Here is a 26710-nt window from a genome sequence, read left to right as displayed (position 1 = left end):
TAGTACTGAACCCTATATAATGTTTTTCTCTACAAACATACCTATGATAACGTTTGATTTATAAATCAGGCACAGTAAGAGATTAACAATAATAATAAATAGTTATAATCATATACAGTAATAAAGGTGTGAATGCAGTTTCTCTCTCTCAGAATCACCCTTCTGGTGGTGATATTTGGTGATAAAATGCCTGCATGATGAAATGAGGTAAATGACGTAGGCATTATGATGGAGTGTTAGGCTACTGTTGACCTGAGTGCAGTTGCCTGCTGGTAACAGAAACCAGAAACCATGGAGAGCAGAACCCCAGATAAGGGGTCACTACTGCAGTGGCATCTTTATCATCCTTAAAGCCTAGGAGGGAAGAGATATATATGGGCCTAACTGAACTGCTGAATGGAGAGGACTTACTACCTAATTATCTATACCAAAGGAATGCAAATGTTTTATATAAAGGGCCAGGTAGTAAATATTTTCTGCTTTCTGTGCTGTACAGTGTGTGTTGTAACTACACAACTCTGACTTTGTAGCAATAAAGTAGCTACAGTCAATATCTAAACCATTGGGCATGCCTGATACACAGAAACTGTGACACAGTTAGGTGGCTTGCCTGTTTTGGTCATCAGGCAGTCATTTGCTGAAGTAGAATGCTAGACTTGGATAGATCGCCTCCTATCAGGCGAGCACATGCTCAGTTAAGATAGATAGCAGCCTGTCTCACAAAGACAAAAGATTGAGGAACTGTGCTAAGGAGATAGTGATGTTTTTATTTTTCTTAGGCCTATGAATTATTTCACCTTCTCTGAGTAAAAGGGTAGATGGACTAGTTAGAACCTAGGAAGAGCATCGTGTTCTTCCCCTGTGAAGGGGGGTTTATGACGCATTAGAGAAATTTGGGTTTTTAGACACTTCTCTGTCAAACTGAATTCTTTCACTTTGTGATTTTCATTTGTTTCTTAGCTTAGAAAGTATATAGAAAAGCAAAAAACCGAAGGAAAGGTCTAGTGTTCTATGATCCTGGTATTGGTACACTAGTGTTATTGTATCTTATCTCTCATGTAATGGAGGGATCTCTTTTGTTGGGCCAGCCTTTCCATGACCACAGACAACTCAGTACTGACCTAAGTAGCCCTTTTCTTTGTTAGACATTTCTTGTTTAAAAAAATCTATTAGAAGATGGTTTTGTAAGTTGTATCTGTTTCTCTTAATATTGTGTCTTTTGATTATTGTCCTGTTCAGAACTCTGTCCTCCTTTTAATATAATAACTTTCTAAATATATGAAAAACCTCTCGTAGAGCTCACATATTTCTCTGCTCCCCATGAATATATACTCATTTATTAGTTTGATGTGTGACTTAGGCATCAGAATTTTTTAATGCTTCCCAGGTAATTTTAATGTATGATAAAGTTTAAGAATTAATGGACTTGAGTCTAAATTATTCTAAAACTACTTTCTTAAGAATTAGTCAAGATTCTTCTTTTTCTTCCTTTTCCTTATTTATTAATTAGGAAAAAATAGAAAATAAAAATTGCTAGAGAGTAAGGTTTTGTTCCTTTGATGGACAAATGCTGTGAATTGGGGAGCTTCTCTCTTTGACTTTCAGGTAATGTTGTAAAAACAAATTTTCAAATAATATAATGATGAACCATTCTTAGGAATGCAATTTTAAAAAGTTTTTTAAGATCTTCACTTACCTATACATACTAATATCTAGTGAACATTTCTCCTGATACTTTGTGATAAAATCATAATTGTGTTTAATTTTCAGTATCACAGTCTCCCACTGGAACAGATGATTCACTTCTAGGGGGTTTACAAGCAGCGAACCAATCCAGCCAGCTTATTATACAGTTATCATCTGTCCCAATGTTAAATGTTTGTTTCAACAAACTTTTTTCCATGCTTCAAGTCCATCATGTTCAGGTATGACTTCAGGAGAAATGGTGTATTTTTACACAGTATTGCCCGCCTAGTAAAAGATGAAAATAACTGGGAGATCTTTCTCAACCTGACAGGGATGATTTATTCATTATCTCAGACGGAAAAATATTGGAGATCCTTTGATAACCACAGATCCTCAGTGATAGGTTATTTATAATTTTTATGATTTTTAAGATTTATTACTGTAGTTCCAATTATATGTTTTACATACACCTGCATTTAAAGACTTACATCACCTATTTTAATTTGAAAACTATATTTATTAGGTAAATTACAGATTTTAATTCAGTTTAAATTTTGTTTCATCAAGAATTTTAAGATGTGTTTGCTTGTCAACTGAATAGAAGTAACCAGAGGAAATATTTAATAGAAAAATTAATTACTCAAGAGATTCATTCATCAAATTTTTGTTTAAATAGTATTTCATTGTATAATAGGTACTTTTTGTTTTTGTTTTTTCCCCTGTCAATTTTCATTCTTTTTCAGTTGGAATCCCTTCTCCAGTTGTGGCTCACATTGAGCCTGAATTCTAGTTCATCTGGAAACAAAGAAAATGGAGCAGACATTTTTTTATATAATGCTAATCGAATACCTGTCATTTCATTAAATCAGGGTAAGATTTATTAGAAGGAAAATTATTAACATAGCATAAATAAACTAAAAAGGCAACAATTAGGTTAATATTACCTAATCTTTTTTGTCATTAGGTTTATAATGTTTTAGTGGGGGAAAAAACCTTTTTTTATACATTGACTTAAATAATTTTCAGGAAAGAGAACAAAAAACTTTTTCTCTGGTTTGTATTATCTTGTGCCCATGTGTAACTAAAATTTGCATTGTTAATCTTTACATTTCCCAAAAAAACCATCTTGTTCATGAACTGTTCTGTTGCCTCTGGTGTTTCGTAAAAACGTGAATCAGCCCCAAGGGAATTGATAAATTGGAGAAGGATGTCCCATTTCCTGTGGAAGTTGTGTTAATTAGTTTTGGGGTTTTTGTTTTTGTTTTTGTTTTTGACAAATGCAAGAGTGTGAAGGTAATGGGAGTAAAATAATATCCTTCTACAGAAATAGAATTAGCCTTTAGCTCTGACTGCAGGAATCTATTTTTGTTATATTTTAAGAAAAGTGTAACTGATCATCTATTTCTGGTGCTTTCTGTCTTGCAGGGGTGAATTCTGTATTTTGTGTGGCTCTCATAGTCTTGTCCTTCAACCTTAATGACAGCCCCAGTGGCTCACGGTCCCACTTCTATCTCTGTTGTCTTGGCAAGAGCCAGCCCTGCTTTAATTAATAGGTTTTCATCTCTTCCACTGTACTGATAATTATTATAAATTGTGCTCCTGTTGTTATTTTCAACTTTGTTATTGTGAAAACCGTTACACATAAACAAGAGTTGTTTATGTAGTAATTATAATATTTATGTAGTTATATAATTTATGTAATAATTATGTAATAAATAACTATGCAGTATTATCATCAGATATCTGGTTAGTATTCAGATTTCCAGTTATCTCAGCTGTTACAAATAGAATCCATGTAAGATCCACATATTTTAATTATGTTTCTTTAATCCCTCCTAATCTGTATAGGTTCCCTCCATGTGGTTTTTATCCCCTCAAAAAGTCATTTATCAAAGAAATTTGGTCTTTCGTCTTTCAGGATTTCCACGGTCCTGATTTTTAGTGATTGTATCTCCATTGATGTCCTCTTGATTTCCTATAAATTGGTAGTTAAACCTGGAGGTTAATCTGATTTTTTTTAGGCAGTTTCCTAGGTTGCCTCTCTTTTTACATTTTTAAGACACTGATGCTCAGTGCCATTAATAATTCATTAGAGCTTTCAATATGAGGATAGTCTAATTCTGTCACTTCTTCTTCATTTTAGTTGAAATACTTCCATAAAGAGAAGATGCCTTTCATAGGCTATTTTGTCACCCTCTGTTGGTAGTTTGTATATTAGAAGCAGGGAAAATGCAGGAACTTCTTTTTTTGTTTGTTTTGTTTTCGTTTTTGTTTTTAAATTGAATTGGTTCACAAGCAGTCTACATGCATGATCAGTTAGTTTCTTTAATAAATACCTGTATAAGTTTATGATTAAAAAATGTTTTTTGTTTCCGTTACAATTGTGCTTATTGATGCTGAAATTTTGCCCTTTGTGGCCAGTGAGGTGCTCCTTTCTTAGTTGTTGTTTTTATATACATATTATGCTTTTGTTAACTTTTAGTGTGATAAATATTCCAGTCGATGTGTATTTTAGCCTGAAATCTGGAATCAGCCGTTTTTTAAAGGGTGTTTTAAGGGCACAGTCTGGGCACTGCATTACGTTCGTGCATTTTGAATAACTTGTTTGGCTTCTCCAGCTGCCATAAGCATGTTCTACTCTGGCCTTGCAAGTGACCGAATTATTCTAGTTTGTGCTTTTGTTCTGAAGTTGCATTGGTTTTTAGTGTTCTTACCCCATCCCTGTTTTTCCAGTATCCCTTATTATTTTCAGGCTTTAGTCTTGTAGAATGTGAAGATTTTTAGTAAAACAAGCTGTGTTGCAGTAGAAGTGCCTGTAGTTTGAAAAGCACAGCACATTTATAGTGATAACATTTTATGTGTTGCAGGCTGAGCTTTACTTAGCCATAAAATATTATTAACTCTTAATTTTTAGTGATATTTAATGGGGAACTCATTTCATTTCTGTGTTTTGAGGACACTAGGTAGTGAATTGATTTAAAGAAATAGTGTCATATTTTTAAATTTGTTTTATTTTTAATTAAACATTTGGTTTTCCTTAATTAAAAGTTTTTCCCCTTTCTCTTTTCTGTATAGCATCAATAACTAGCTTTCTCACCGTGTTAGCGTGGTATCCCAACACTTTGCTCCGGACATGGTGCCTTGTGCTTCATAGTCTAACACTCATGACAAATATGCAGCTTAATCGTAAGTGCAAAAGTTTATTCCTTTACATCCAATTACTCCTTTAAATCTCTGACCTATACTTCTTTATTCTTACTATCAGATTGTTCAGATCTTTCCAAGAAGTGATATAGTTGTGAACAGTTTATGTTTCTTATTTGATTGTATCTCTTTTGAATCTGTTCTTACATATCCTTAGGCTTCGTGCTTCCTTACTTTGATAATATACTATCATCATGAGTTCAAATCATAGTTCTACTTTCTAAAAGCTTACTACTTATTAAAATAAAACTGATTGCTTTTAGAATACAAAATCAAATTTTTACTGTTTCATGTTTGTTATTCTTTTTAAAGTACCTTTGCACTCAAAAAATGATTTGTTATATTCATGAACATGTATGATGAGTTTACCACATCTAAAAGCTGTATTCATAGAATATAATTGCTTTTTCTCAGATTGTGATAATAGGTTTTCTACTTTCCTTACTCCACCCCCTTTTTTTCATTATAATTAAGAAAGTAAAAGAATTTCTGTACCTTTTTAGTAAGGAACTTTTAGTGCTTTCTATGGCTTTATGTATTGTGAAGTCATGAAGATAACCCTGCATTATCTTCTGTAGTGCGTATTGATTTTATTTTTCACATTTAGGTCTGGGTTTTATCTGGTATTCTTGAGATTGTTGTGAGGTAGAGATGAAAGTTCACAGTAGACAATAAGGACTAGCCATATATGAATTAAAATCTTCATTCTGTCTATAGGTTATGCTAAGAGGTGGGTAAATTTCATACCCATTCTGTTTGAGATGAATTTCATTAAATAGAAAGCTCTGTCACACTGATAAATATGTCAGTTTAAATCATTGTTTAGCATCAAAATACTACTCCTTTTTTTTCATTTGGAATGTTTTCCAAATATGGGATCAAAAACATCACAGTCTCATATTGAAGATAGATTCAACTCAAAGGATATTTTATTCTGTTCAGGAAACTGGTGTGTTACCTGTATATCATTTAACAGTGTACAGCTTTTATACTACTGACACGCAAAAGTGAATAGTTTTTGCCTAGATTTATCTTAGAAAGAAGGGTTAAGATTTACCCAAAAAGTAGATTCCTGTTTTTGAAAGAGGGAAATAATTACCAAGAATAGGCTCACCAAAAGGTCAGTAAGCATTTAATTATTTCTTTTCCACTTGACTGTGTACTAAATAAGATACACATTAAACCAGCTATCTTTTATAGTCAGATTAGAAGAGGGAAGATAGATGAAAATAGGGAATGTGAGTCCAACGTAGCCAATACAGTAGAGAATCAAACCCTTTTAATAAACTAACTCGCAGGGACGCCTGGGTGGCTCAGTTGTTTAGGCATCTGCCTTTGGCTTGGGTCATTATCCCTTGGATCTGGCTCACTGCTCAGCAGGGAGTCTGCTTCTCCCTCTGCCTCTTGCCCCTCTGGTGTTCTCACTTTCTCAGTGTCTGAAATAAATGAATAAAATCTTAAATGAAAAACAAAGAACAAAAAAAAAACTAACTCCCAGGAATATGTAAGTTTTCCTTGAAACTAAAAGATACTTTATATACTGTATTTCTGTTGTTTCAGGGTCCATTTATTAAAAAAAAATTTTTTTTTTTTTAACGTTTTATAGCGGGTTCAAGCAGTGCCATTGCAACTCAGGAGAGTACTGCTCATCTGCTGGTTTCAGATCCAAACCTGATTCATGTCTTAGTGAAATTTCTTTCTGGCACCAGTCCACATGGAACAAATCAGCACAGTCCCCAGGTAAGATGACTTTTGAAAACTAGTGATAGACCCAGACTATTCAATAAACACTTTTGTAAAGAAAAACTTACTGTACTTAATATGTAAAATTTTTATTGCTAAGGTATTAAATGATACTATTTTACGTATCAATATTAAAAAAGTTTTGAATAATATATAATAATAACTATACTGAAACAAGCATAGTGGGTAGTAAATTTTCTCTTGAGTTTTTACTGGATTTTTATGCAGTTATGTATTTTTGGCATTGATTTTGGACAATTTAAGAAACATTCTGAAAAAAACACCTGAAAGGGAAGCATTTCAGAAATTTTGAAATTAAAAAAACTTTTTAAAATAATGTACCATTTTATTTTATTTTTTTTATTATTATTATTTTTTTATTTTTATTTATTTATTCGACAGAGATAGAGACAGCCAGCGAGAGAGGAAACACAAGCAGGGGGAGTGGGAGAGGAAGAAGCAGGCTCATAGCAGAAGAGCCTGATGTGGGGCTCGATCCCAGATCACCGGGATCACGCCCTGAGCTGAAGGCAGACGCTTAACCGCTATGCCACCCAGGCGCCCCAATAATGTACCATTTTAATGACCTCTGCTGTCAAGATTGAAAGTTTACCTAACTTAATAATTTTATAATATTAAATATATTCTTGAACAAAAAATAAGAAGTATTGCTCAGAGTTTATAAACATTTTTAGTCTTACTATAAACTTCCTTTATATCAATTAATTTCTTATTACAGTGTACTGCTTTTTAAAATATTTCTACCTCATTTTATTTCTTTTTTATGTAAAATATATATGTTTAGGGTTCATAGCGTCTTTTCAGTGCAGGTTATGCAATGTTACCGTCTTTTTAAACTTACCATCTCAAATTCTTCTCTGGATTTGCCATTAGATAAATTCTCATGTAGCTGTCTAGTCTGTAATAGTACCATCCATTCTAATGTTTCATTTATTCCGTAAGTTTTTAAGAGGCTTCTTCTGTGTGGTAGGTCCAGGTATTGTTCTAGGTGCTGGGGATATAAGTAGTTACCAAGACCAAGTCTCTGACTTCTTGCAGCTTAAATTCTGTTGGATACATTTAGTCAGTACTCTCATACTGCATATACTTTCATTTTGCAGATCACAATAAAACAAATGAGACAAGGATGAAAGTAAGAGAAGAAACTATTGTAGTTAGATGGGGCCAGAGTGTTGGTGGGAGCAGAAGCATATTATCAAGGGATTATTGTACATAGAGATTTATGAATTTGGAATGTGAAGATTCCTGGGATCATTGATTCTAATAACTTCATTATTTTACATATGAGAAAAGATGCATTATCTGCATTGCCCACAATCATACAGTTTATTAGCGGTAGAGCTAGGTGTTGGAGAGCATGCTATTGTATAAAATAGTCTTTTTTCTTCCCGCTTTTGGCTTTTTAAAGGCAGAGTAAGTTATTGAAGATCACACTATCCTCCGACATTGTAGTGGCATGTAGGAAGTTTGGTTAATGCTACGATTTATGTGCTCAGTATTAGAAATTAAGTTTATCTAACTTTAAAGCAGTTTGAAGAATTACATTACATTCTATTTTACTAAAACTCCTCCCAGGTTTTATGATCATAGCAAATTGGGATAGAATAAAATCACATGGAAAAATGTTACAAAATATTCCAAAACATACCTCAGGTTACTTAGTGTGGGTCTCACCATTTCTTTCATTGATGAGACAGAAGTTTGGGAAAACAGTCTTTTTTGAATGGGTACAGGTTTGTTTTTACCTTTAGAGGTTTTTCTTTGTGGTTTTGTTTTTTTCATTCACGGTAGTATTTGCTCTGCTAGTCATTAGAAGCATGACCATTTGTGTTGGGGCGCCTGGGTGGCTCAGTTGTTAAGCATCTGCCTTCGGCTCAGGGCGTGATCCCGGCGTTCTGGGATTGAGCCCTGCATCAGGCTCCTCTGCTTGGTAGCCTGCTTCTTCTCCCCCTCTCCCTGCTTGTGTTCCCTCTCCCGGTGGCTGTCTCTCTCTCTCTCTCTCTCTCTCAGATAAATAAATAAAATCTTAAAAAAAAAAAAAAGTAGCATGACCATTTGTGGATCGCTTAACCTCTTTGAGTGCTTCTGTTTTGAAATGGATAATACGATTGTGAAAATCAGTGCAAAAGTTCTTTGTACTTTTGAAAGCATTATGAAGGCATTCCTTGTGTAATTCAGGTGATTTTTTTTTCTGTCTCAAGTTATATAAACCTACTTTAAGTTCTAAACCATAATGATAAAATTATTGACACTAGAATTTGTGATTTTCTGTTTAAATATATTAAGACCTAAAAAATTAATTGGTTTCCTGCTATCACTACTATTTTCATTTTTCATATGAAAAGTTACAAGAGTATAGTGCTTGATTTAACACTTGATAACATTTATAGAATTACTCATTTAAAAATTATCAGTAAAATGTTTTCCATTCTCTTCAGGTTGGTCCAACAGCTACACAAGCTATGCAAGAATTTCTTACCCGATTACAAGTACATCTTTCTTCAACATGTCCTCAGATTTTCAGTGAATTTTTGCTGAAGCTAATTCATATACTTTCTACAGAAAGGTAAATTTCATTGTATACGTATATTCCTGATGCAGAAGTATTATGTGATCCTTCAGATAAACTCTCCCTTACTATTTGTTGGGGGTTTATCTGAGAACAGATAAGCAGTATAGTAGGGATTAAGCAAAGGGGTGTAATATATTTCTCTCCTGACTGTTTTCATTCCATTTTATTATGGCTCTCTCAGATTACTCAACTCTGTGAAAGATATACCATGTGTCAAATCTCTGCTTGCTTTTAAGATTTTCCCAGATTAGTGAAATTTACTAGAAGCTGTTTAAATTGTTCTAAAATACAGAGAGAGTAAAAGCTACCAAGGATTTTACTTGAAACCTGAAAAAAATAGCTTAAAAAAGAAAATTACAGGGGTGCCTGGGTGGCTTAGTCAGTTAAGTGTCTGCCTTTGGTTCAGGTCATGATCCCGGGGTCCTGGGATCCAGCCCCACATTGGGCTCCCTGCTCAGCGGGGAGTCTGCTCCTCCCACCCCTACTGTTTCTCTCAAATGAGTAAATAAAGTCTTAAGAAAAAAAAATTACACACTAATTTCATAGAGAAATCCTAGATAAATGTATTAACAAAATCAGGCAATATGTTAAAAGAATATATTGTGACCATGAGTTGTTAAAAATCATAGTACATATCGTATTAATGAATTATTATCTTCATACTGTAAGACATTTTATAAAATCGACATTACTGTCTGATGAAAACTTTTTTTTTTTTTTTTTTTGAAGAGAGCAAGAGCAAGAGCACATGGGGGTGGGCAGGTAGGAGGAGCAAAGGGAGAGAGAGACTCCCAGGCAGGCTTCATGTCCAGCGCAGAGCCCAACACAGGGCTCGATCTCACTTCCTGAGACGGTGACCTGAGCCAAAATCAAGAGTTGAATGCTTAACCAACTGAGCCATCCAGGAGCCCCATGTTTTCTGTTTTTAAAGAAGGTCTCTGGTATCCTGATAAATTAGCCAGGAGCTTTTAGGTAAATTAATTATTATATAAGCGAAGAGAAATACCCAGTCTTATTGTAAAGAGGGCATTCAGTTTTATCAGGTAAGTGTTTTGCAGATACTTTCTATCCATCTGTGGATTGTATTTTCATTTTAACAATATTCTTCAAAAAACAAGTTTTCTATTTTGATAAAGTCTTGTCAAGTTTTTCCTTTTTATAAACTACTTCTGTGCTATGAAAAAAAATCTTTGCCTAATCCAAGGTCATACAAATGATCTGCTATGTTTTCTTCTAGAAATTTTGTAGTTTTAGTTTTTACATTTAAGTTTATGTTGCATTTGGGTTGAAGTTTATTTTTTTGCCTCTGAATGTCCAATTGTTCCTATGCCTTTTATTGTAAAGACTGCTTTTTTCATTGAATTCTCTTTGTATGTGTTTTGAAAATCAATAGACCATATTTGTTTTGCACCGTTTCTGGACTCTGTTCTGTAGAATTGATGTTTGTGTCTATACTTTCCCAGTACCATGTTGCCTTGGTACCTCCATAGTTTCTTGAAGTCTGGTAGTGCAGATTTTCCAACTTTGTTCTTTTCTCAAAGTTGTTTTGGCTATTCTACTTCCTTTGCTTTTCCACACAAATTTTAGAATACATTTATTGATTCTTGTCTGTACTGCCCGAAATAAAACAAAACCCTGCTGGATTTTGATTGAGAATGCATTGATCTACACATCAATTCAGGATAAATTATATATAGCCACTTTGGATTTTTCTTTGTATATAGTCATATGGTCAGTGAATGAAAACAGTTTTATTTCTTCCTTTCCAATATGTATGTCTTAGCCCCTAAACCCCGTCCTGCCTCTCTCCTAATGCCCTGGTTAGTACCTCCAATATGGTTGATTGAAGTGGTTAAATTTGCCCTCTTTGTTTTTTTCTCACTTTTAGAAAAGTAGAGGTCTTTCAGAAGTAGAAATGTTACTAGCTGTAGCTTCCTTTGTAGATGCCTGATACCAAGTTGAGGAGGTTTATTTGTGTTCTTAATTTGCTAAGGTTTTAAAAAATCATGTATTACTCTTGGATTTTGTGAAATGCTTTCTCTGTATCTTTTGAAATGATCATATGTTGTTTCTTGAGTAATCTATAAATATGGTGGATTACATTGATTTTTTTTTTTAAGTGTTGACCAATATGTACTCCAGGATATACTCACTTGGTCATGATGTGTTATCCTTTTCATACTTGCTGAATTGAATTAGTTAACATTTTGTTGATTTTTGAATCTGTGTTTTTTATGAGGGATGTTTGCATTTTTCTTATAATGTCCAGTTTTTATGTAAGGTATCTGTTTTTTATATCAAGGTAATCCTGGACTCATAAATGAGGGATCCCTTTTCTATTTTCTGAAAGAAGTTGTGTAAAACTGGTGTTACTGCTCACTTAAACATTGGATAGTACTCACTCCTGAGGCATAGTGAGTCTGGAGTTTTCTTGTAGGAAAAAATGTTCCATTTACTTCATAGGTGAAGGATTATTCATGTTTTCTGTTTCTTCTTGAGTGACATTTGGCAGTTGCATCTTGAAGCAACTTGTTCATTTGTTCTATGTTGTTGAATTATTGGTACTGTTTCCTTATTATCCTTTTAATGTTGATAGGCTCTAGTTTGATTCCTTTTTTTAATTTCTGATACTGGTAATTTTTATCTATTTATATAGGTCATTCTTGCTAGAAGTTTATCAATATTACTGATATTTTCAGAGAACCAACATAAAGCTTTGCCCTGCCATTCATTCCTGTTCTGACACTTTCCAAAGTCAGCATCAGATAGAATTACAGATTTAACTCTTCAGTCCTGTAAGACTGCCCCAACTTGAGAGGGCACTTGTAAGTCCTAGGTCTCAGGCTGCCACACTTCTGTCAGATTTGGGTACAAATCCAGGGGTTCTCATAGGACTCTCTTTAGTTTTGATAATTTGTAAGAATGACACATGGAACCCAGGAAAAACACTCCACTTACATTTACTGGTTTATTATAAAGTGTATAACTCAGGAACAGCCAGATGGAATAGATGCATAGGGCAAAGTGTGTGGCAGGGGGTTGGGGAGATTGGATGCCTATGAATGGGTTTGATGACCAAGGATTCTGTGTTATTACTCTTGCATACACCAGGATTCATTAAGTTGTTAAATATTTTAGCTGAATTCTTCTTACTCATTTGAATGTTGCCAGTGTCTCTTCTCAAATTCTGTCACAGGAGAGCCAATGCTCCTTGAAGGTGCCTATCTTTTCATGGATTTCAAGCCCCCCTCTGATGGGTTTATGTGACTTTATAGCTTGTTTCACTTTCTCTTGTTAATTAGGGGGCACTGTTTTCTCCAGCTTTTTATATCTTAGGCATGAACAAAACTGGAGAGCATTTAATTTCGATGCATAGGAATTATTTGACTGAATCTTCATTTTTGAAAATCATCAGTAGAGAAAGTTTAAAATAGCACCATTTGAGGATATGAAAAACCAGAGCTTATTCCATTATGAGGAGTGCCATGTGATGCTGAAATATTTTAGTCTGGGGTTTCAAAATCACCTCTTTGATTTACTTGTCCTTTAGTTTTCTATTTGGGAGGGAAGTCATTTTTGATTTTGTGTAACATGGAGAAGAAAATAAGGATGACTCAGGAAGAGATGGAAACCATTTGCTGCAAAATGAAATAGTGAATATCAAGAGTTTAATTGTTAGCTTTCTTGTGTTGTGGGATGGTTACTTTTTTAAAAGTTTAACAGGGATTAATTTTTAAACCTCTTTTTCTGCAGGGGTGCTTTCCAGACAGGCCAAGGACCTCTTGACGCCCAAGTAAAGCTCTTAGAATTTACTCTGGAGCAGAATTTTGAAGTTGTTTCCGTTAGTACTATTTCTGCTGTAATAGAGTCTGTCACCTTTTTAGTGCACCACTATATTACTTGCTCAGACAAAGTAACGTCTCGAAGTGGATCTGATAGCTCGGTGGGTGCTCGAGCATGCTTTGGGGGACTCTTTGCCAACCTCATTCGTCCAGGTGATGCAAAAGCAGTTTGTGGCGAAATGACAAGAGACCAACTCATGTTCGATTTGTTAAAACTGGTTAACATTTTAGTACAGCTGCCTCTTTCAGACAATAGAGAATACAGTGCAAGAGTATCTGTGACCACCAATACAACAGACAGTGTTTCAGATGAAGAAAAAGTCTCAGGAGGCAAAGATGGTAATGGAAGCAGTAGTAGTATTCAAGGATCACCTGCATATGTCGCTGACTTAGTGTTAGCCAACCAGCAGATTATGAGCCAGATTTTGTCTGCTCTGGGCCTGTGTAATAGCAGTGCCATGGCGATGATAATTGGTACGTATTGAGAATATTTAATCTTATACTTGTTTCTGGTATTGTATCTCTTTTCTTGAGGAACATTTTTTTATTACCTTATAGTGTGAAGCTACTTTATTGCAAACTTCTTAGCATGATGTAAGTGAAAACTTTTATAGAGTGGCTTCTATCAATAAGTGAAATTGAAATTAGGAAGAATTTTAAGTGTGAATTTTTTAAAAATTGAAAATTACTAACCAAATAACTTGTAGTTTGTTAAATTAAGAAAAAATCAGTCTTCTAAGTAAGGTACCGCAATTTATGGTTGTATATCTCTAATGTCTTATAGATGAAGAATTTCACATCAAATTTTGTATTAGGGAACCAGTAAGGTTTATTCACATTTTCTTAAGAAGTGAAATATAAAATTTTATCCAAAGTGTAACAGTTTCTGTGACACATATATCAATGTAAAATTTCTATATTGTTGCTTAACTTTTTTGCCTGTTGGAAAGATAATATCTTGTGTTAATTTTTTTCAAATAATTAAACTTCCATAAATTGTGACAAAATTCATTCCAGTCTATTTTTACTTAATTCTTTGCATAAGGGAAACAGTCATTGTATTTTTTTTATTAGATGATTTGAAGTGCAGTTATGTACCCACATCACTTATTTTCTCTCCATTTCCTTTCTTCTCCCTAGCTAATGTGTAAGATGATGTTCCTCAGTCATAGAGTAGCTTCTTTTTATTTTCACCAACAATAGAGGTATCTCATGTAAGAAGATATCCAAAAATATGCTTTACTGAATGTGATGTTAAATATCTCAGTTTCAGATAGTAGATAGATACACACACATATATATACATACATACGTGCACACACACACACACATAAAACCGTTACATATCCATCCTTCAGTGGTTTCAGGAGAAATGACTTTTAAGCTTCTATTTTAATTATTACTGGTTTTTAAGGATATACTTTTCAAAAAATGTTTAATCTTTTTATTTAAACTAGGAGCAAGTGGATTACATCTTACCAAACATGAGAACTTTCATGGTGGGTTAGATGCCATATCAGTTGGGGATGGATTATTTACCATATTGACAACTCTCAGTAAAAAAGCTTCTACAGTCCACATGATGCTACAGCCAATTTTAACCTACATGGCCTGTGGATATATGGGCAGACAAGTAAGTTCAATCCAGCAACTATTTCAGTAATGTAAATAGTTTCTAGCAGTGGGAATAAAGAATTATTTATAGAACAGAGAACAGAAGACTCATATCATATATTGGAAAAAGAGCGGCCACATCAGGTGAGAACTATAGACTATAGCTAGAAGTTAGAATGTAAAGTTTTCTAGAGTTGATATTGTCAAAAATGACTATAGTGATATAAAAATAAAACATTTAATGTGTTCTTTAATTTTAGATTTTCCCCCATTGTCTCAAGTAGTTCTTTCTTTTCCTGTAGAAATAACATAGTTGAATATCAAAATGTTCTCTGTAGATGTTACATATGAAAATTTAATGCAACTTTTTTTTAAGCTATGTTGCATGTTTAGTTTCCTTTTAGCTGAAAGGGAATTAGATAATTTTAAAAGAAAAATAGGTTAGAATATTCCTGCTTTTTATCTTTCCTTATAAAATGAAATTGTAGGAACCAGTGTGATTATTTTAACTTCTAGTCCATTTACCATTTTTACAAATACAGGTTTTTAAAACGTACTTTTTAAAGGAGTATTTTGTCAGTGTAAAATTACCATTTTCTTAAAAATTTGTTGTATATATATGTGTGTGTATCCATGAGTAGGTAGATATTTGAGAAGGATCCATTTTTATTTTTTATTTTTATTTATTTTTAAGATTTTACTTAGAGAGAGTGTGAGAGAGCACAAGCAGGGGGGAGTGGCAGAGGGAGAGGGAGAAGCAGGCTCCCCACTGACCAGGGAGCCCAGTGTGGGACTCGATCCCAGGACCCTGGGATCATGACCTGAGCCGAAGGCAGACGCTTAACCAACTGAGCCACCCAGGCGCCCTGAGAAGGATCCATTTTTAAATGAAATTAGTGTCTAATGGAAAACAAAATCATTGCACATTAAGGTCAAAAATGATAATAGTAAATATAGACAGATTCATAGTATAGTAGTTATAGACAGATATAGTAGTCTGTAGATAGTAAATAGTCTGTAAATAGTAGATATAGACAGCTTTAAAAAATACTCTGAATTCAGAGAGGAGACTATACACTTCCTTTCTGATTCACATAAGATTTCTTATGTATTTTGGCAGATATGTTGTATTTAGTGATTTAGATTAAGGCTGCCATTTTAGAATAACTAACTATAAAAGAATATTACATTAATAAGTTTAATTGTTCTAATTCACAGGAAATTCATGATTAAGATTTTAAAGTCACAGTACACTTTTTTTTTTTTTAGGGCTCTCTTGCTACCTGCCAGTTATCTGAACCATTACTGTGGTTTATTTTGAGAGTATTGGATACGAGTGATGCCTTGAAAGCATTCCATGATATGGGTAAGATAAATTCCAAAAATTGTCATTTAGTATAATCATTTGACAGTGTATGATCTCATCTTTGTAGTGTTCTGCAAAAGGTGACTCAGTGTCAAAGTATCTTAATGTAATTTTCATTTGGTGTTCTTTGTAAATTTAGGTGGAGTTCAGCTGATTTGCAACAATATGGTTACTAGTACAAGGGCTATTGTAAACACTGCAAGAAGTATGGTATCAACTATTATGAAATTTCTTGACTCTGGTCCAAATAAAGCTGTTGATAGCACTTTGAAAACAAGAATACTAGCTTCTGAGCCTGACAATGCAGAAGGGATCCATAACTTTGCACCCTTGGGTAAGAAAAGAATCATTAAATCTTATTGGTGTGGGTTTATATAGTTGATTAGCTGGTATGAAGCAAAAATAGTTGTTGACGTAAGTTGATTATATTACAGTAACACCAATTACAAACAAGTGATTTTAAAGGTAGTGGTTTTTGAAACTTTCTGTTGATCAGAAGGAAGTTTTTAATGGTTCTTTAGCAATCACATTTGTTTTTATTTGTTAGTTAAATAGTAAGACAGTTTGTGAAAGTAGCAAATTCTTATGTCAGTTTTCATTGTAAATGTTAATCAGTTTAAAGGATTTGTTCCTTATTTTGAAAGATTTTTTTTAAGTAGCTTCAGATTTAAATAGTTACTCCTTTTTCCAGTTTACATAGTTTCTTTTTATATACTTCTTTTCATATTTCTAACTCATAAGTATTGACAACTAAGATAAAGGTGATTATTTTCAAGTTGAAGGTTGTCTTGAACATAGTTCTTTTACTTAAATTATTTGAGAGTTGTGCTAGATTTGTTGTTACTACTACTTTAGTTTTCATTCAACATGTGAGTAAAAAGAAATTAAACAGCAGTAATGAACTTGTCACCTTGCAAGTTGATTAGATGTCCTGATGTTTTGTGAATATTATGACAAATCATGCTAAATATACTAATAAGTACATTTGTAGCATCATATGTTCATGGTTTTAGCTAATTTTTCTAGTTTAATTATTATGATTTGAATAGTTCTTGATGCTTTATTTGATTTCTCCTACGAATTTTTTTTTTTTTTTTTTTGAAATCTCTTCTGTAGGTACAATTACATCTAGCAGTCCTACTGCCCAACCAGCTGAGGTGCTTTTACAGGCCACACCACCCCATAGAAGAGCTCGCTCTGCTGCTTGGTCCTACATCTTTCTGCCAGAGGAGGCTTGGTGCGACCTTACCATTCACCTTCCTGCAGCAGTGCTTCTAAAAGAGATACATATCCAACCTCACCTTGCATCTCTTGCAAGTGAGTAATATTTTTTTGTAAAGAAGCATTATGAAAATAAACTGTAATCAAGAAACACTTAAAAATAAGAAAAATATTTAATAAACAGAGATACACTTAGGTATGATTACCAGATTGCTTAATTTTCAAGTTTTTTTGTATAATATTCAACATTACCACCAAATCATTTCCCTTGAAATGAATTGGCATGGCTATTTCCCAAAAACAAATAGAATGTTTCATGAAATCCAGACAGATATATTTCATTTATACATAATTTTGCCTTGCCTTTCCTCCCAAGTTAAGCCGTAGCATTGAGATGAGTTAGTTTAATACACCCGTAGATAGCAATCTTATTTTCTCCATCCCTGTCTTCAGTGCTAGTCTTGTAATGTGAAATTAAATCTATTAGGTTTATTTGTCTTTCCCCCTTCCCATTATAAGATAATTACATGTAAAGAATTTTTTATTATAATATTTTAGATATTTGAGTGTGATTTTTTTTTTTTTTTACTTTGTACTATTTTGAGTATCATTCAATGCTTTTTCATTGATTATGTTTTGTCACTTTGCAAGGTAAATAATTCAAAAGAATTTTTAGAAAAGTTTCACATTAAGAGGAGAATTCTTTCAAGTATTCATAAAGGAATGTGAAATACAAATTTGCATTTTTTATCCTCAAATTCTTTCAGTATAAACTGATTTTTTTACAGAATTGTTGACATTGTTACATTCATTTATGTTGCTGATTAATTCTCGTTGTTGTCAAATGTCACTCAATAATTGGATGAAAAACTGTGGGAAACTTTGTAGATCCCTGGCATGTGTGGAAAAATAAATTTTCCACTTGCAAGATTAGATTGCTGTTACTCTCTTATATACTTGTGGAATTCACACTTCTTAGATAAAAATAGATATAATGAATACAATGGCAGTAGGAAAATGCATGAATTCATAGTGTTTTAGCAGATCAAAAATAACTGTATTACATGGTAAAATATCAGTCAGTATAAAATGTAGAGGGAAATCTAACATGAGGAAGAGATTGCTTTTATTTAGAAAGAGTAAGAATGGTCCATGTAAATGGTGGGCTTTGAAGTGGGGCTAGAATTTGCACATGGGGACTGAAGTAGGAAGAGTGTTACAAGGAAGAACTCTGTTTTTTATTAAAAAATCACTATGTTGAGGCACCTGGGTGGCTCAGTCAGTTAAGTGCCCAACTCTTGATTTCGGCTCATGTCATGATCATGAGACCGAGCCCTGCGTCAGGTTCCACACTGGGCTTGGAATCTGTGTAGGATCTCTCTCTCCCTCTCCCTCTGCTCATCCCCCCCGACCCTCACTCACTCCCTTGCCCCCCCGACCGACCCTCCCACCCCACTTATGAACACACACTCTCTCTCTTTAAAGAAAAAAAAAATCACTAGGTTAGGTGTTCCCTACTATAAGTGTGCTTAATAAAATCTTTTGGTTTTATTATTGGAGCAGAAATTGAAAATGTGTTTTGTTCCATTGGAAATAACATAGCCTTTAGAATCAAATATGGGCTTGAATATAAAATGTGCCATTTGTTCATGTAAGAATTTGGATTGCTTAATTTCTCTGACTTTGTCAATTTGTGTAAAATGTAGATAGTACTTTTCTCAAAAGTGAAGATTAAATTTCAAAATTGATATTTGTCTAGTTCTCAGTGTAAACCTAACATGTAGTTGGCATATAGTAAAAGTTACTTCCTAATACTATAATTGAAATTAAAATTAAAATCAAAGTTCAAAGATAATTTTAGTTGATAGATTTCTTATATGGGCTTCCATGTTATGTTAGAAATAATTTTCCCATATTACTTCATTGAACCTACTTAAATTTTAGCAGAAAATGATTTAAAATAAAATCTTCTGGATGTTTGTTAAATTTTGAAAGGGAAATAAAATATTGGAGGCAAAAGCAGTTTTTAAACTCAGCTGTATTCGGGGCGCCGAGGTGGCTCATTGGGGCACCTGGGTGGCTCAGTCGTTAAGCGTCTGCCTTCGGCTCAGGGCGTGATCCTGGAGTTATGGGATCGAGCCCCACATCAGGTTCCTCCACTGGGAGCCTGCTTCTTCTTCTCCCACTCCCCCTGCTTGTGTTCCCTCTCTCTCCGGCTGTCTGTCTCTCTGTCAAATAAATAAATAAAATCTTTAAAAAAAAAACAAAACTCAGCTATATTCAAAATCATTGCAATATGGTAGTACTGAAATAATGAGTTAGTAGAAAAGAACTTTGTTTTTTTATATTCTTCTTTCCCAAATGACTTAACAGTAAACCATGGCATATTAATAAAATGTCCCACATTGTTGGTGATAATTCTGAGTAAAGTAGAAATAATAGAGCAATTGCCAATTTGGCAATTTTTTTTCTTGTACAGACTCAAGAGTGTACATGTGGATTACATATTTTCAGTTAATCTTTTTTTTAGGTGAGAGAATTTTTAAAATACTATTTTTGTTATATTGTAGATCTCATATTTTGTGTTGGAAAATAGATCTAAAACCAGTTATCTTGAAAGTCAGTGACAAAGTATGATGTGGCATATAAATTTTCTTTTAGCAAATTCGTAATGACTATAACTAAAAGCTGCTGTTTTACTGGGATTTCCACAAACTATGAAGTCAAGTTCACATTTTCTTTAGTAATTTTTCATATTCTTTTCCTACAGCCTGCCCATCCTCAGTGTCTGTTGAAGTGAGTGCAGATGGGGTAAACATGCTACCTTTGTCCACTCCTGTTGTCACAAGTGGTCTCACCTACATAAAAATTCAGCTGGTAAAAGCTGAAGTAGCTTCTGCTGTCTGCCTTAGACTTCATCGCCCACGAGATGCCAGCACATTAGGCCTTTCACAAATTAAGTTACTGGGCCTCACTGCTTTTGGTACCACTTCTTCAGCGACAGTTAATAATCCCTTTCTTCCATCTGAAGATCAGGTATCCAAAACGAGGTATGTTACGTATCTCATTAAAAAAGAAAAAGCTTTCTGAACTTTTTATGAAATTATTCTGTGGCTTCTTTTTTAGGGCTTAGGACGTTCTTTCCTCCATAGGTAATTTATATAATACCATAATTTTATAAGGTGCAATAGAAATACTAATTCTGTAGAACCGGAACTTGAGACTGGTTAAAGTTTAGATTTATGTGTGTTTAATTCTTGAGATAATCTACAATATGGTATATATGGGTATGGGTTTCTGTTCTTTGGATCACAGTCTAATATAAGAATTTCGAAGTGTCTGTCACCAGGATACATCTGAGCCGTACAGATAGACAATATGGACAGAGACCTAATCTTACATGGTAATTCCTAAATGCCGATTAGAAGGGTTAGCTTGGAGTCCTACAAATTGACCAAGTAAACCAAAACCTGAATATATCCTTTAATTCACATACCTCTAGTAAATTTTGATAGTTGAAAATTTTATAGACTGGTTCTATTGAAAGTTTTGCCTGATAAGAAAATTTAGGGTTTTTGTTTTATTCTCAAGCTGCCAAGACTTTATAGTTTTGCACAGCTATAAGTTTATGCAGTTTGTATTTAAACATAAATGTATGTATATGTAAAAACATTTTCTGACTAATTAAAAAGAAAGACAAGCATGTAGTTCCTAAATACGATTAGTGGTTAAGTATTATTGTGTTATGAAGAAAACTTATTGTGTTTAATTCCTTATTGATCTTATAGCATTTTTTTTTTTTTACACAGATTGGTGTTATTTATGAAACACAACATGCTGATTTGTTTGGTTTTACCCCAGAAATAATTTGAGCTAGTTAAATTTACCACATAAGCCATTTTGTGTTGTATATTTCAGTATCGGATGGTTACGGTTATTACATCATTGCCTTACTCACATCAGTGATTTGGAAGGAATGATGGCCAGTGCAGCCGCACCTACTGCTAATCTGCTGCAGACTTGTGCTGCCTTATTGATGTCCCCATACTGTGGAATGCATTCACCCAACATCGAGGTCGTGCTTGTAAAGATAGGACTGCAGTCCACTAGAATTGGCCTGAAGCTTATAGACATTCTTCTGAGAAACTGTGCAGCATCAGGCAGTGATCCTACAGGTGACAGTTAACTTTGATAGTTTTTTACCTATCTGCAAAATAAAGAAGTTGAATTATATGATGTCTATGATTAAACCTGTTTCTGAGATTAATTTCTGTTTTGGTTTCAGTGTTTTAGGGGTTGGTTTGTTATTTTTGTTGTAACTTATAGAAGAGTTTTGTTTTGTTTTGTTTTGTTTTTTTTTTAGATTTTATTTATTTATTTGACAGAGAGAGAGACAGCCAGCCAGAAAGGGAACACAAGCAGGGGGAGTGGGAGAGGAAGAAGCAGGCTCCCAGCAGAGGAGCCTGATGTGGGGCTCGATCCCAGAACGCTGGGATCACGCCCTGAGCCAAAGGCTGACGCTTAACGACTTAGCCACCCAGGCGCCCGAGAAGAGTTATTTTTAATTAACAATTTAAAATTAAATTGAGCAAATCTTCTTACCCCATTTGCTAATTGAGCAAACTTTCTTTTGGTTCTTTATTGCAAGACTTGAACAGCCCTTTACTTTTTGGAAGACTGAACGGACTCTCTTCTGATTCTACAATAGATATTCTTTACCAGCTTGGAACAACTCAGGATCCCGGAACAAAGGACAGGTATATGTTGCTCTTGTTTTTTGTTTAAAGACACACATACGCACAGTCACATGGTACTGAATGTTACTTGTAATATTTTCTCCTTAGAGTGTTTCAGAGAAATCAAGACTGTTGATTATATTGCACATTTACCTGTATGCTTTACATGATACAACTTCTAGAGATTTTTGTGAAAATTTAACATAAATTTTTATATATTTGGTCATATTTTAAGCAAATTTGAACTCAAATAGAATTTTTAATCAATATTACTTTTGATTGGAATGGAATAAGATATTACATATTTTTACGTGAACGTGTTGTGATGAGAACTTTGTAAGTTGTAATGGTATCCTAATCATACTACTTGTCTTAGGTAGTATTTACTAACTGTGTCTGAATATAGGACTCTTGTGTCCATATTAGGTATGAAGACTATTTTGACAATGGTAAAAGTGTTTGTTTTGATTATTTATTATTATTCATAATATTAATTGACAGCTTTTTAGTAGACTCTCTACCTTTTTTTTCTTTCCTACCACAAAATGAAATGCTATCATACCAAGTAAATAACATCTGAACCTATATATTTAGTGACGTTTTAGTGTAGGTAATTTTTAGATTAGTTTTACTAATGTAGTTCTTCCTTGATGCCTTCTACCTCCAAATTGATAAGAACTCCAAGTATTTTTGGAACATGTTTTTATTGGTAAATTTTTTGAGTGATGATTTGGCATTCTCGTTTTATATCTCATTTATATCAGAAGGACATTTGTAGAGTATGTGGCTCTATAAACAATCTTTTGTTTTCTGACTTATGTGATCCTGTAATATTTTAATTATTGTTTGAGGAAATCATTTGGTATTTTATTAATTTGTTTATAAATTAATATTAATTTTTGTGGGTACTTAACTCATTAGTATTTACTGAATAGCTGCTATATGCCTGGCACTGTGCTAGATACTAGAGTGTCCAGGTTCATTGAATCCAGTTTTTGTCTTGGTTTGAGGAGACAATACCGTCATTCACAAGGGAAGATTTACATAGGTCCGACTTGGGAGTTTATAGTAGAGTGTCAGGCGTGGAAGGTGCCTGGTAAATATTGATACTCTAGTCATGGATAATGTAATGGCTTTTACTTATTTTAGGCTAGTTGCTTTCATATTTTCTGTTTAAAAATGTTTAAATGACATTTAACCAAGTAAATTTATTTTCGGCATGATAACTTCAAAATATTAAATAAGCTGGCTTCCATTAAGCTTTTTCCTTTACATAAATTATATGATTATTGTATTTAAAAATAGATTGGAATTAAAAAAATATTTTTTGATAAAAGAAATTTGTGCCAAGTTTGAATCATAATGGTTAATAGGGTTAAAAAGATTATAAAAAATGAGTTTTAAATATTTTTCTGGAACAGCTTTCTTAAAATCTCTTATAATTATTTGATTCTTTTAATACTTTTATGGTTTTTATCATAAGAAAATTATCCTAAACAAAGTTGTTTTTACTGCATAATACTTTTTAAAACATAACTGTTTTAGAACTGACGTAATAACAAGATTGTTGGCTTCCATGGACTGACAAAATCTTACTCCTCCCTAATTGCCTCGTCTTTCTTCTCTTTTTCTGACTTCTCTCAATTTCTTGTCATAGGAAATTTGAAGGGACTAACCCCATTTCTTTTACCCTAAAACAAAGAATCTTTTGATCTAAACTAGAAATTTGAAAGCAAACAAAAAGTATAAACACCACGTTTTAAGAACTCAATTATAAATCTTATCGTATTTTCTGTATTTTATATAAACTCCAAAGCCTTATTGCTTTAAAAGGATTGTCGTCAGTCAGTAGCCCCCGCTCCAGGGTATTGAGGGTAGGATGGCACTTGAAAAAAGTGCACTGTTTTCAGAGTGAAGGGGGATGGGTGGCTGCTATTACTATTTAATGGTTGGGGGCCAGAGGTATGACACAAGCTATATTGCATGAGATTCTACACAATGAAGAATTAGCACCAGGTTACTGCTCTAGGTTGTGTGGATTTGTTACAACATAAAATTTACAAGAGACAGTGAATTTGTTAAGCTTTGTATCCTGTAATTTCAGATCATGATAGGGTTTTTTTTTTTTAATAAGTGAGTTACGAAATTAGTGTTTATTTGCAAAATTATAGTTATGTTATTTCAAACATGTTCATCAGTTAAGATTAGTAAGGTTATGGGAAAACTAGAACTACTATATTCTTCCTGCTTATATAAATTCCTTTTCCCTCCTATTTTAGGTTAAAATTACCAAAAACAGTATATTATTATTCTCATATATAAGTTGCTTACATGTAATGGTGATATTTATCCATATTAAATGTCAGTTGTGGTATAATTGGTTATTTGAACTCATTTTCTTTTAAGAATCCAGGCCTTGTTAAAATGGGTCAGTGATTCTGCAAGAGTGGCCGCTCTGAGGAGGAGTGGCAGGATGAGCTACATGTGCCCTAACTCTTCAGCGGTAGAGTATGGTCTTCTCATGCCGTCTCCTTCTCATCTTCACTGTGTGGCAGCAATTCTGTGGCATAGTTACGAATTGCTTGTAGAGTATGATTTACCAGCACTGCTGGACCGAGAGCTCTTTGAGTAAGTACGATTTTTGAAATTCTTTTTTTCCTCAGTACTAGATCTTTACAGGTTTTCACTTGATGAAACAGTATTTTATATGCCTATTTGGATAATAATAATACTTTGAAAGTAGTAGTTAAATATAGTCAGGTATAATTTTGGAATTAGGTGTCACACAAATTTAATTAATTTATATTCATGTCATTGCCTGCTTTTCCCACCTACAATCAGAGTGTTTAATGTATGTGTCCCTACAGTTCATAGTGTTTATTCTTTTTTGCAAATTTACCCACCAGAATTTTTGTTTTTAATAGGCTCCATGCCCAGCGTGGAGCCCAGTGCGAGGCTGGAACTCATGACCTTGACATCAAAACCTGAGCTGAGATCAAGTGTCAGACACTTAACTGACTGAGCCTCCCAAGCCCCTACCCCACCAGATTTTTTTTATCTTTAATGTACAACTAGGGAGAAAAATTATAGCTGGAAATTTTGAAAGAGTTACTACTTAGAGTTTTTATGATTAGTTGTTTTTACTGCTTTCTAGATATCTGATAAAATTGTTCTTTTGGTAGTTTCCACTTATGCACATTTCTTTACCGTATTCAGCTAAGGCTTTGTTGAACTTCCTGATAATTGCTAAATCTACAAGAGAATATCATTTATTTCTGAGGAGTTCCATGACTCTTAAAAGTTTGGCCTTTTGTCCTGTAGTCTGTCATTTTCATATTTGGCCTCCTCAGTTGGCGTAACCTATGACTTACTAGTGAAACTCCCTAATAGTTTCTGATTTGCAAATGTGAATTTAAGCCATCAATCATGTCAAATTCAATCTAAACGTTTCTTTTGTATAATTTTTCAGTGTTTCTTTATGTGACTTGCTTTAGGTCACACAAAGAATGGTAGATCCATTTTAATATAGGTCTCTTGATTTTTTGTACTCATTTTATAAGACTCACCTAACTTTGTCTACCTAAATATTTAAATAATATATATCACAAGCAATCTTCCTGAAATCTTATGATGTCATATTATGTCAAACAAAATGTATAATTTTATAGATTTTATAATTGTATAGAGTATAGGTTGATTTCTAATAGAGGTATTAGAAACAATGAGGTCTTTCTAAAGATACATGTATAATGTTAACCTGGCATCTTTATTTCCCCTAGGTTACTTTTTAATTGGTCCATGTCTCTTCCCTGCAATATGGTTTTGAAGAAAGCTGTTGACAGTCTGCTTTGCTCCATGTGTCATATACACCCAAGTTATTTTTCTTTGCTCATGGGCTGGATGGGAATTACCCCTCCTCCGGTGCAGTGTCATCACAGACTGTCCATGACTGATGATAGCAAAAAGCAAGATCTTACTTCATCCTTAACAGATGACTCTAAAAATGCACAAGCACCTCTTGCACTAACTGAATCACATTTGGCGACCCTTGCGTCCTCTTCTCAATCTCCAGAAGCTATCAAACAATTATTGGACTCAGGTTTGCCATCTCTTCTTGTGAGGAGTCTGGCTAGTTTTTGCTTTAGTCACATTTGTTGCTCAGAAAGCATTGCTCAGTCAATAGATATTTCCCAGGACAAGCTCAGGCGGCATCATGTTGCACAGCAATGTAATAAGATGCCTATCACAGCAGACCTGGTTGCTCCTGTTCTTAGGTTTTTGACAGAAGTTGGCAGTAGCCATATTATGAAAGACTGGCTTGGTGGGTCTGAAGTCAATCCACTATGGACAGCACTTCTGTTTTTATTATGTCACTCTGGGTCCACTTCTGGAGGACATAATTTAGGTGCCCAGCAAACCAGTGCAAGATCAGCCTCTCTTTCTTCAGCTGCTCCAACAGGATTGACTACTCAACAGAGGACAGCAATTGAGAATGCGACTGTCGCCTTCTTTCTGCAGTGCATTTCATGCCACCCTAATAATCAAAACCTGATGGCCCAGGTGAGACTAGAAAAATTGGCTTATGTTTTAGGCATTATTTTAATACACTGTTAAACAACACTAATGAAATTAGTTGAGAAAGGGGTATGTGTTACAGGTGATGATGAAGTTTGGGATCCAGCACATTAAAGGATCTGAATTTGAA

At 33.9% G+C, this 26710-nt stretch overlaps 1 protein-coding gene across 23 annotated transcripts in view; it reads left to right on the top strand.

Moving 5' to 3' along the window:
* Positions 1-26710, top strand: part of BIRC6 (baculoviral IAP repeat containing 6) — a 226993-nt gene that overhangs the window by 111890 nt on the left and 88393 nt on the right. For all 23 annotated transcript variants that reach the window (XR_003311423.4, XM_048222900.2, XM_026478650.4 and 20 more), the window contains 15 exons: positions 1771-1925; positions 2430-2556; positions 4762-4872; positions 6497-6630; positions 9093-9220; positions 12980-13542; positions 14526-14701; positions 15952-16048; positions 16188-16382; positions 17165-17365; positions 20040-20319; positions 21188-21444; positions 21918-22026; positions 24412-24633; positions 25785-26565. Coding sequence is in view for 22 of the 23 variants with exons in the window: in XM_048222900.2 (XP_048078857.1) it covers positions 1771-1925; positions 2430-2556; positions 4762-4872; positions 6497-6630; positions 9093-9220; positions 12980-13542; positions 14526-14701; positions 15952-16048; positions 16188-16382; positions 17165-17365; positions 20040-20319; positions 21188-21444; positions 21918-22026; positions 24412-24633; positions 25785-26565 (3536 nt within the window). In the remaining variant the exon portion in view is untranslated. The remainder of the gene's footprint in view (positions 1-1770; positions 1926-2429; positions 2557-4761; positions 4873-6496; positions 6631-9092; positions 9221-12979; positions 13543-14525; positions 14702-15951; positions 16049-16187; positions 16383-17164; positions 17366-20039; positions 20320-21187; positions 21445-21917; positions 22027-24411; positions 24634-25784; positions 26566-26710) is intronic.

The sequence above is a fragment of the Ursus arctos genome, unplaced genomic scaffold, assembly GCF_023065955.2.
Source record: "Ursus arctos isolate Adak ecotype North America unplaced genomic scaffold, UrsArc2.0 scaffold_8, whole genome shotgun sequence".
Taxonomy (NCBI): domain Eukaryota; kingdom Metazoa; phylum Chordata; class Mammalia; order Carnivora; family Ursidae; genus Ursus; species Ursus arctos.
The sequence above is the reverse complement of the archived record's forward strand: the minus strand, read 5'-3'. Positions and strand labels throughout refer to the sequence as shown.